This window comes from Salvia hispanica, chromosome 3 (genome assembly GCF_029641045.1).
Source record: "Salvia hispanica isolate PSC_SH4W2 chromosome 3, Shi_PSC_v1, whole genome shotgun sequence".
In the NCBI taxonomy this organism is placed as follows: domain Eukaryota; kingdom Viridiplantae; phylum Streptophyta; class Magnoliopsida; order Lamiales; family Lamiaceae; genus Salvia; species Salvia hispanica.
Genome location: NC_142694.1, coordinates 4,384,221 through 4,395,872, shown reverse-complemented (window position 1 = coordinate 4,395,872; position 11,652 = coordinate 4,384,221). Strand labels below are relative to the sequence as shown.

Sequence of the window (11,652 nt, the reverse complement as noted above, 5' to 3'; positions counted from 1 at the left end):
TGAACTCAATTACTCCTATTTATTCTCGTGTGAAAGAGTATAATGCTATGAACTTGCAAGTGATTACATATACTTCTCACTTATTTTCTCTCAAATACATCAAGTATAAAGCAATTAAACAATTTTGTTTAGTGACAAATTCTGGGAACGGTCCAAGATCTAGTAGTGGAATTTCTATTTGAAGGTAACAATTCCATATACCCTTTCCAATCATGGATGATCATGGTAAGATCATGCATCTTGTTTTGAATGCCTATGCAGCAATTGGCATGCATGGTGATCACCTCATCCAAATCCTTGTTGGGTTCACAGAATCCCCCGAAGTAGGCCGTATCCAAGAAACGAAACTCTAACCCGATTTGGTGGACAAACGGGTTTCCCTTTATCATATTCAACACGTCTTGGTCGTGTTTTCCTGGGAAATACTCCCGTGCATTGTACCAATACTTGTATAACTCGATGGTCCTGTCGTTGGATTTCACATACGTGAACCCTGTGTTCGCGGTGTTGCTCACGTCGCGGTAGTTGGCGCTGTAGTGGTCGCACGCCGTCTCGAAATCCCCATCCCCGTAGAATTTTTTGAATGGATTTCTAAACCACATTACATCTGCATCCTAAATGTGAAGTGAAAAAAGATAAATATAAATACTACTCCAAAATTGCGTTGCCATTGCAATTTTTTGGAATTTGGTTAATTAGATTTGAAGTTATAATATTCTTATTCGACTCCAAATCATTTGTTTGGTAAAACTACATAATCGATGTAACTATTTGTACCGTATAAATGAAGTCGTATCCTAATTCAAGAACAGTGCGCATAAGCTCAATCTTTCGCCACGTCATCTTCAGATAATCCTCGCTCATGAAATATGCCTCGCCGGAGAAGTTCACGCCCTTCGTCGTAACAGCGTAGCAGTGGAGGTGCGCCGTCGCCTTGCAACGCTCGTATGCCGTCTTGTCGAACGCGTAGACCACTAAGTGATCCAAGAAGTCCGCCGTTCCATTTCCGATCTTGAAGCTCTCCAAAAATAGATCGAAGACGGAATTTGGTTCCGTCCATGCCGCGTTTAGGTTCGTGATTATCACCGTCCTGTTGTCCTTCATCACTGCACTTCTCAACGTCTTCTCCAATTCGATATTCTCATCTTTTGCCTGTGGATACTTGACCTGAAAATTTTGGGTATCCAATCTCGATTTTATAATTTTATAATAAAATATAAGTAGATTGAACTAGTAGTAGAACATAATACAATAATGAACCGTCCAAAATGAAAAAAATGAGAAGCACACTACCAGACGAAATAACTAATTGGCATAAAACTAATTGTCACCAATTTACAAAAAATATATGTACATGCAATCAAATAGTTGTAAGAAAGTGATGGCACACGTACCAAAGAAGTAGGTGGCGGAATAGGTGACATGTATTGATGTAACGAAAACAAATTAGCATTCGAATTAAGGTTTCGAAAAAACATCATAGGATAGCTAGATTGGTTGAGAAGAAGAAGGGTTGTGCCTAACACCACAAGCATCAATGTTATTTTGATAGCCACGCCGGAGAACATATGCTTGTGGTTGTTGTCTCGGTGGTAGCTGCCGGACTCGAGGGTGTCGCCGGCGCCTTTGGCAGCGGAGCCATCCACACCTCCACCACTTGTTGCTGCTGGATGCATTTTCTATTCAGATTGCATGACTACCTTAATTAGGACTAGGATTATATAGTGTTTACGATATTATAAAGCTCAAATTTCAACCTTGTAGCAGTAGTTTTATGAATTATGCCAAAATTAAATATGCACTAACTAACTATGTGGAATTTTTTTTTCAACTATGGCAAAAGTCCGCGGTATATCATAATTTATGCGAAATTAAATGGAAAATGAAAAAGTCCGAGGTATATTATGAATTATGCTAAATTAAGTATTCGTTTCTATGTTGATTTTCAACTATGGCAATACATAATTTTATTCATCCCGAAAAGTTTCCATTAATTGGCTAATAAAAGATTAAATAGAGAAAAAAAATGAAAAAAAACAGAAAATTTTGATTTATGATTACAAATTCCACTACTGCTGATTGGAAATATTAGAAGAGCATATACATTTTAATTTCTATAATTACCTTGTTTTGACAACCCCCCCCCCCCCCCCCCACCCCCACCCCCACCCCCAAAAAAAAACTAAAATGTATGTATAATAACAAAACTGGCAATTTTTGTGCCGTCCAATTTGCAATTATTCACAAAAGTTGGGATTTTTTGCAATTATTCACTTTAAAAGTTGAACAAACGGTCGAATTTTGAAATTATTCACTTAAAAAAAAAAAAAACAACAAATTTGGCCATTTATTCAATTCCCAAAAGAAGAATATGGAACAAACATGCCCATGCATAGTACGCAATTTCGTAATCACGAACTGATTACATTTCTTGACCTTAATGGATGTAGATAGCCCCTATTGTAATACCAATAAACTAGGATTAGGCAATATTTATTTTTTCGATTGAAAAAGAACGATTTGAATTTTATTTTTTTGTATTTGAACTCAGAGTCAAGTAAGATAAATGCTAAAAGATAAACAAGGGACAAGCAAATCAAATCCCAAAAAAATTCTTCCTAAAATTTAATTTGTTGTAGTTAGCACAAGCAATTCTTTCTTTCGATTTCCATCTCCCTCTTCCTTTGCGTCGCCAATAGTCTTCACCACTGCCGACCTTACCGCCGCCCTTCTTCCCTCTCCTCCCAACAATGGTACTGGTAATACAAGGTGAAGGTGTTTCTAGTGATTTAAATGACAATTATCTCTTGATATTATTGACCCCATTGATATTTTGTTGTTATATATATGTGATGAATTGTGAATACTTATGTGAATGTTTTATGGTATACGTATGATGCCTATGCTTGATGTGAAATAGAATGAATTTTATTGAGCATATTGTAACACAAACAAAACGAAAAAAACATTGTAGTTATATATTGAGTTCTAATTAAAAACCATCTCGAGTTTATAAAACAATTCACTTTTAAAAAATACAACTAATTTTCCTTTTATTCATTTCCTTAACAAAAGAATTAGCTAACATGCATTCCCACAATTTTGTAACTGCAACATGTAGAGAGAGAGATATATAAATTGTTTAGTGACAAATTCTAGGAACGGTCCAAGATCTAGTAGTGGAATTCCTATTTGAAGGTAGCACATCCATATACCTTTTTCCAATCATTGATGATCATTGTAAGATCATGCATCTTATTTTGAATGCCTATGCAACAATTGACATGCATGGTGATCACCTCATCCAGATCCTTGCTGGGCTCACAGAATCCCCCGAAGTGTGCCGTGTCCAGGAACCGGAACTCCAACCCGATTCTGTGGATAAACGGTTTGTCCTTTACATGTTCAGCACGTCCTGGTCGTGTTTTCCCGGGAAATATTCCCGGCCATTGTACCAAAATTTGTAGAACTCGATGGTCCGATTGCTTGATTTCACGTAGTTGAACCCTCCGTTGGGGGAGTTGGCCACGTCATTGTAGTTGGCCCAGTAGTGGTCGCACGCGATCTGGAAATCTCCGTCTTTGTAGAATTTTTGGAATGCATCCCTAAGCCACATTACGTCGCCATCCTGCTTAATTTTTCCATTTCAAATCATTATCAAATTCTACTTATGTGTTGCTTCGATATTAATAACACATAATTTGGCCCGTGATGGAAAAATTAACTTTTGACTATTGGATCACAGTTTTTTTTATTGTTTGACTCAATGTTAACTTTCATTAATTAAAAAGAAGATAGGTACCGAATTGTTAGGCATAAGGTAGAAATAGGCTTTTTCACGCCAATAGAGGGCCAACACATCAGCTTTTGAATTTCTACTATAATTAATATATCAGGGATTTTTAATCGATATATTTCAATATTTAGGTAAATTATTGCTTAATTATAAAGTTCAACCTAAGTGAATAAATTTAAGAATAATAATACTATATTTTTGCAAATAAAGTCTCAATTTTCCAGTTTATAAATTAATTTTTTACTCATAAATCACGTATTTACAATTCAAATAATAGTTGTATATAATTAATATTTAATCAAGGGGGTAAAGTGCAATTACCGTGAAGGCGAAGTCGTTCGAGAACATTGCGAAGAAGATCAATCCTTCGCCACATCATCTTCAGATAATCCTCGCTCATGAAATGCGCCTCGCCGGAGAAATCCACGCCCTCCGTCGTCACGGCGTAGCAGTGGAGTCCCGCTAATACGATCCCATATCATATCTCTAGAAATCACAATTATTTAGTTATATTTTAATTTACTGTATCTTTTCCATATATGTTTAGATATTTTATTTTCTTATTCAATAAGTTAGGGTATAGTATTCTAGTATTATAAATATGACTAGATTGTTATTATTTGCATCATCCAATCAATGAATAAGAATTATTATTTCTCCACTATCGTGTGACTCAAGGTTTTGAAACCTTAACTACTTGCTGCCCGACGGAAGTACTTCCGCGCACAGCCCCAATCAATCTCCGCCGACCCTACGCAGGGCGCCGGAATCCTCAACGCCCGCCGAGCAACGCCGCCGGCCTCAGTTAAGGGAAGAAGGCCCTTAACAACTGGTGCTTTCATTGAGAACTCATGAGACGATACAACAACAGCGGTAGGTAAGGTTGGGGCACAAACCGACCCGACTATTTTCCGAATGGCTCGTCGCGCAGTGATAATGCGATTGGCCGCTGTGACAACGTCGGTTACAACCGACAGCAGACCGACGAAGGGGACCGTGAGGGTCGCCCAACAGAGGATGCGAACCACGATAATTCTATGGGTTATAAATTGGATTGCTTGATAGATAGACTGGACAAATTGGATTCTTGGAGGGAAGATACAGACCGTAGGTTCGAAAATTTGGAACCAGCGTGGCCTTGCGGCAATGATCAACCGTATGACAACGAAGATATAGATGATTTGGGGTTTGATGATCAGCGTCAACGGAGAATAGGGGATAGGGGTTTTCATGGTAGAAACCCTAATTTTGGGGCGTGAGATAGCCCGCAGAGAGATCGATATCGTCGCGATGGGAGAAATTCCAGGGGTTCAGGTTGGGACCCACCAGGATATCAACAACATTGTCACCAAATAGGCGGGTATGATCGACAGTTTAATCGGTCAGCCACGTGTTACGACCCACCACAGTCGCGCCAGCCCCCTTGTTGGGAACCACCGCCTCGACGTGCATCGCGAGAATATTCGGGTTATGATTAGCCACCACTGGGTACGCCGGGTCGTTGGGATCCACTCGACTATCGCTGCCCGCAGAACTTGCAGCCTACGCAGTTTAACCAACCCCTGAGTCACCGCACAGCTCCTTGCCCAGCCCAACTAGCTGCAGTAAGTGATTACAACGAGAAATTACGTGTTTATAGATTGGAGCAAGCTGCCCTTCTCGCCGAGTTGAATGCGAGGTTTGAGGAGAATAATGATGACAAAAATCTAGTTGAGGATGTTCCCAACAAAAATGCTCATAATGGGGTCGCTAATCTTGATGTTGATGTTCCAATCAACGAGTCCCTGGAAGAGATCGTCACGACCGACAATATGCCGCTGCAAGTGCTCGTTGGGGTATATGATGAGAAGATTGGTGATCTTATTGTGCCAACACATCGGGAAGTGGCACTGTTAGATGTTGTAGAGGAGGACAATTCCACTGATGAAATGAAGATGATCGTCGCCGCACTCAATAACGTTCAAGTGTTATCCAAAAATTTTGTTGAAAATTGTTGGCGCAAGAAAGAAGATGATGCTTACACCGGTTTGCCCATAATTGCTTGTGTTTATGTGGGTTTGAATGTCGGTGATGTTCCAAGTATGAATCATCGATCAACATCGCTCGACACCGATACAAGGTTGATCCCTCCGCGCAATGACACGCTATGTTAGAGCATTCTTGGAGGTGTGAACATGTTTTCCATTTTGGCACGGAATTCTGCCGGCCACATTAGGTCTCCTTGGTTGATTTTTTATGGAGGTGATCAAGGGATACATTCAGCTATTCGGTATGTGTTTGATCCAGGAAGAGACGTCTTGACAAAGCTTTTGCTTTCAATTATCGTCGTTGCTTCATGGTTTCCACCTTGAGGACAAGGCAGATTTTAACCATGGGGAAGTTGATACAATCCCATATCATATCTCTAGAAATCACAATTATTTAGTTATATTTTGATTTACCGTATCTTTTCCATATATGTTTAGATATTTTGTTTTCTTATTCAATAAATTAGAGTACAGTATTCTAGTATTATAAATAGGACTAGATTGTTATTATTTGCATCTTCCAATCAATGAATAAGAATTATTATAACTCCACTATCGTGTGACTCCAGGTTTTGAAACCTTAACTACTTGCTTGCCCGACGGAAGTACTTCCGCGCACAGCCCCAATCGATCTCCGCCGACCCTAAGCAGGGCGCCGGAATCCTCAACGGCCGCCGAGCAACGCCGCCGGCCTCAGTTAAGGGAAGAAGACCCTTAACACCCGCCGCCTTGCACTGCTCGTACGCAATCCTGTCGAAAGCGCCGACCACCACGTGATCCAATAGGTGTGCCGTTCCGATTCCGATTCTGAAGCTCTCCAGAAATAGATCGAAGAGCGAATTTGGCTCCGTCCAAGCCGCATTCAGAGTCGTGATTATCACCGTCTTGTTGTCCTTCATCGTCGCACTTCTCAACACCTTCTCCAATTCAATATTCTCATCTTTTGCCTATTTTCAATTTAATCGATCCCCAAAATAAATTGGTGTTTATTGGGAAAAAACTTCATTGTTAAAATTTAAATGATTGATAATTCGAATTTTTAATTCTCTGAATAAAATACAAATGGGAGAAACATAAATAAACACATCACTGTCCACATCAATTGATTTTCTTTTATTCATCGGACAATAAGTGTAAAAAATTAATTAACATGAGTCTCACTTTTTTATATAATGCGAAAGATAGATTGATAGAAAATGAAATTACTTAAATATAGTAAACTACTAGTAGTATATATGAGACATGCAATGACGAACAACCAACAATGAAAAATAGATAGATTGTCGAGTGAAGGGAGTACGTGATTGACATATAACTAATTGTCACCAATTTACAAAAATTAACATACATGCAATCAAATTTTTGTGAAAGGGTGATTAAAAATGTACCAGCAATGAAGCCGGCGGAATAAGTGACATGTATTGATGAAATGAAAGCGAATTAGCATTCAAGTTATGATTACGGAAAAACACCATAGGGTTACTAGATTGATTAAGAAGAAGAAGGGTGGTGCCGACCACCACAAGCATCAACGTTATTTCGATAGCCACCGCGGAGCACGTATGCTTGTGGTTGTTGTCTCGGTGGTAGCCACCGGACTCGAGGGTGTCTCCGCACTATACAGTGATGTATGTCAAAATTCAATATGCACTAGTTAGCACTAGCTACTTATGTGGATTTTTTCCAACTATGCTAAAATGAAATGAAAAATCCGCGGTATATGAATTAAGCTAAATTAAATGGATAATGTATATTAATTACTGAATTATGCTAAATTAAATATGCACTAGCTAGCTACCTCGTGGCTGTTATTTATCAGTGGATTTTCAACTATGAAACAAGATAATTTAATTATTCACTGTCGCAAAGTTTCCACTAATTGGCTAAGAAGAGATTAAATAGAGAAAAATGAAAAAGTCCGCGGTGTATTTAGAATTATGAATACAAACTTCCAACTTATTACAGTTCATGCCTTCATGGCCTAAATGGATGAAGATAGCCCCTATTGTAAATTTGTAGTAATAACCAAAAGGCCAAAAAATAGGACTAGGCAAAAAAAAAAAAAAATTCGATTGAAAATGATCGATTTGAAATTCTTTTGTTGTAGTTGAACTCACTGTCAAGTAAGATAAATGCCAAAAAGATAAACCAGGGACAAGCAAATCAAATCCCAAAAATTTTCTTCCTAAAAATCGTTGTATAGATAGCACACACATTCCTCTCTATCTCGATTTCCCTCTCCGTCTCCTTTTGCGCCACCCCTAGCACGCCATCGTTGCCAACAGTCTTCACCACTGGCAACCTTACCCCGACCTTCTTCCCTCTCATCCCAACAATAATAGTACTTAAAAATATATAGTGAAGGTGGTTCGAGTGAATTTAAAAAGGAGAAAAGATGAGAAAAATATGAGATGTCGAATGGATAGTTGAAAATGAAAATCATCCAGGTAACATGTTGAATACTTAAAAGACATAATTCTTTTACGTGCCTTATGTGATTATATGTGATTTGTTAACTTGTTGAATTATGGTTAATATATCGAAATACTCCATCTGTCCCTAATAATTCGTCACCATTTGACCCAGCATGGATTTTAAGAATTTAGGTTGAAAAAGTTAATGGCATGTGAATCCTACTTTTATATATTAGTTTTATAGTAATAAAATGCGAGTGATAATGAATTAGTAGAATGTGGGATCTACTACCAAAAATTGTAAAAGTGAAAGGTGACAAAATTTTAGAAACGGACAAAAATGGACGTAAGTGACAAATTTTCATTGACGGCGGGAGTATGTGGAATGAAATATAGATATATAGTAATGAATTGCTATGCTTGGCCGTTTTAGATAAATTGGTATCATTTTTATCTACACTCAAAATAAGATTGTGTGGACGAGTCGGTTGGTCAGGGTAGTGGTGTCACATGTAGTTGTCGCCTGTCGGCATTTTTCCATGTCTAATGTTTCAAGATATTATTTTGCTTAATTTGGCGTGAAACTCCGCCAGTTAAAAATATTTATTCTAGACTCATCAAATGAATTGTTTTCATCATATTGTGAAACAAATAAAAAAAATAGTTATTGAGTTCTATTAAAATCCATCTCAAAGTTTATAAAGCAATATAATTCACCTCTAAAGAAATACAACTAATTTTTCCTTTTGTTCAATTCCTTAGCAAAAGAATTAGTAGCTCACATCCATGCCCATGCAATTCACAATTTTGTAATTATCACAAGTAGAGAGATATTTATTTTGTCTAGAAACAAATTCTAGGAACGGTCCAAGATTTAGTAGTGGAATTCCTATCTGAAGGTGGCAATGCCATATACCTCTTCCAATCATTAATGAGCATGGTAAGATCATGCATCTTGTTTTCAATGCCTATGCAGCAATTGGCATGCATGGTGATCACCTCATCCAGATCCTCGCTGGGTTCACAGAACCCCCCGAAGTGGGCCGTATCCAAGAACCGAAACTCCAGCCCGATTCGAGGGATAATTGGGTTGTCCTTTATCATATTCAACACGTCTTGGTCGTGTCGCCCCGGAAAATATTCCCGGCCATTGTGCCAGAATTTGTAGAACTCGATGGTCCGGTTGTTTGATTTCACGTAGTTGAACCCTCCATTTGGGGAGTTGCTCACGTCAGTGTAGTTGGCCACATAGTGGTCACACGCGATTTGAAAATCTCCATCTTTGTAGAATTTTTTAAATGGATCCCTCAACCACATTACATCTGCATCCTGTTAATTTTCCCATTTCAAATCATTATCGGATTGATTAATATAGTTTTATTTGAATGGATTAAATATTCATTAATGAATGGATTAAAGAATAAGTCAAGTCCCGATGGTTAGGCGTAGAATATGGGCTTCTTCAAGCCAATAGCGGCCCAACACATCAGCATTTGGACCAGGCTTAATTTTTTTTCAATCTATTTTTATTTTGATATAATCAACTTTCTTTACTCACAAATCGCATTTTTAGAACTTAAGTAATTTATAAAAATTAATATTAAATCAAGGGGGTGAAGTGCAATTACCGTGAAGACGAAGTCGAATCCCAATTCGAGGACATTGCGAAGAAAATCAATCCTTCGCCACATCATCTTCAGATAATCCTCGCTCATGAAATGCGCCTCGCCGGAGAAATCCACGCCCTCCGTTCTCACTATGTAGCAGTGGAGTCCCTCCGCCTTGCACCGCTCGTAAGCCGTCTTGTCGAACGCGCCGACCACCACGTGATCCAACAGGTGCGCCGTTCCGTCTCCGATTCTGAAGCTCTCCAGAAATAGATCGAAGAGAGAATTTGGCTCCGCCCACGCCGCGTTCAGAGTCGTGATTATCACCGTCTTGTTGTCCTTCATCGCCGCACTTCTCAGCGTCTTCTCCAATTCGACATTCTCATCTTCCGCCTATTTTCAATTTTGTAACCAAAAATTGCTCAAAAATCAATAGCATTTGTGTTTAGGTGATGAGAAAAATTATAAATTAAGAATCATACAGTACTTTTATTTTAATATATTATCGATTATCGATTCTTTTACGATTGACTTGTTATTAAAAGTTTGTTATTAAATATTTAATTCGTTTTTATAAACAAAATATTAGTACTATAGAAATTAAAAAAAATGAATGTGAGAAAAGAAAGCTTCTTTTTTCAATGGGGAAGATACATAGGGCATTTAATAACTAATTGCATATTAAAATTGTCTAGGGTGTCTTATGTTATGTTGCTATAAATAATTATCAAATGATTATATATCTACGAGATGTAAGCATCATCCAAATATAATACTTATTCAGTTAAGATTTAATATTTTAAATGTACGAGTCTGGAAAGTCACATTAATCAACTACGCAAATTTGTGAATAAATTGACTAGTATGCATTTGGAATTTAAATCATTTCGACGTTGATAGCCAATTGGTAGGGTCTGTTATAGAAAATATGCAATTAGACGTCGTAAATAATTTAGAATACATGAGCTTTCTAGAAATCTTTTCCCCAAGTCAGAAAAATGGACCCCTACCTTGATTCATTCTTCATTCAAATCGAAATATAGATTATTAATCAGTAATTTGTCACATTTAATAATGAAAAAGAAGAAGACCAAAAGTTAGTAAATATTTATGCACACAAATTAGCTTACCGGAGAAGAAGGCGGGATTTGCAACGTGTATTGATGAACTGAAGACGAACCAGCATTCGAATTCTCACAAGATGGCCTCGAGAACGAACTATGGTTTCGAAAAAACTCCAAAGGATAGCTAGATTGATTGAGAATAAGGAAGGTTGTGCCGACCACCACAAGCATCAATGTTACTTTGATAGCCATGCCGGAGAGCATCGGCTTGTGGTTGGTGTCGCGGTGGTAGCTGCCGGACTCGAGGGAGTCGCTGCCGCCTTTGGCGGTGGAGCCATCCACACCTCCGCCTCTGGTTGCCGATGGTTGCATTTCTTTTCGCCTTCTCTATTATGATTGCATGACTAATTTTGTTAGGATTGATATTATATAGTCTTAACTAACCACTTAAGTCAAAGTTAACTTTGTATTCTACCGGAAATTAGAGTTGTATATTTGGTATAATAAATCATGCTAAATTAAATAAGCACTCATATGTGGATTTTCAACTATGGTTAAAAATATTTTAGGCATTGTCGTCTCTTTATCATCCAATTAAAACATTCTATGGGTTGAACTTGATATTCGACACTCAACCTATGAAGTTTAATTCATAGGCTAATTGAGAATAAATGTAAAAAAAAATGAAACGTCGTTTGCTTCTTAATTAATTTTTCCAATTCAATATGCGTTACCGGAAAAAAT

The 11,652-nt window shown here is 37.9% G+C and overlaps 2 protein-coding genes and 1 pseudogene across 2 annotated transcripts; all 3 read right to left on the bottom strand.

Moving 5' to 3' along the window:
• On the bottom strand, positions 1–1,685 carry LOC125216665 (uncharacterized protein At4g15970-like). Its single transcript, XM_048118424.2, has 3 exons — positions 1,395–1,685; positions 778–1,167; positions 1–614 (listed from the first exon to the last, which is right to left on the bottom strand). Exons 1-3 carry the CDS (start codon positions 1,674–1,676, stop codon positions 129–131), a joined length of 1,158 nt encoding a protein of 385 aa, XP_047974381.2. The 5' UTR covers positions 1,677–1,685; the 3' UTR covers positions 1–128.
• Positions 1,686–2,965: 1,280 nt separating this feature from the next.
• LOC125215295 (uncharacterized protein At4g15970-like) lies at positions 2,966–8,151 on the bottom strand (annotated as a pseudogene).
• A 738-nt stretch (positions 8,152–8,889) lies between these two features.
• LOC125212902 (uncharacterized protein At4g15970-like) lies at positions 8,890–11,318 on the bottom strand. The gene is made up of 3 exons (XM_048113193.2): positions 10,975–11,318; positions 9,866–10,237; positions 8,890–9,566 (listed from the first exon to the last, which is right to left on the bottom strand). Exons 1-3 carry the CDS (start codon positions 11,278–11,280, stop codon positions 9,081–9,083), a joined length of 1,164 nt encoding a protein of 387 aa, XP_047969150.1. The 5' UTR covers positions 11,281–11,318; the 3' UTR covers positions 8,890–9,080.
• Positions 11,319–11,652: the final 334 nt, after the last annotated feature.

Coding starts and splice junctions, on each gene's coding strand:
- LOC125216665 (XM_048118424.2), bottom strand. CDS start 1,676: ATGCATCCAGCAGCAACAAGTGGTGGAGGTGTGGATGGCTCCGCTGCC. Junction 1,168..1,394: donor TTCCGCCACCTACTTCTTTG/GTACGTGTGCCA, acceptor CAAAATTTTCAG/GTCAAGTATCCACAGGCAAA. Junction 615..777: donor GATACGACTTCATTTATACG/GTACAAATAGTT, acceptor CTTCACATTTAG/GATGCAGATGTAATGTGGTT.
- LOC125212902 (XM_048113193.2), bottom strand. CDS start 11,280: ATGCAACCATCGGCAACCAGAGGCGGAGGTGTGGATGGCTCCACCGCC. Junction 10,238..10,974: donor AAATCCCGCCTTCTTCTCCG/GTAAGCTAATTT, acceptor AATTGAAAATAG/GCGGAAGATGAGAATGTCGA. Junction 9,567..9,865: donor GATTCGACTTCGTCTTCACG/GTAATTGCACTT, acceptor GAAAATTAACAG/GATGCAGATGTAATGTGGTT.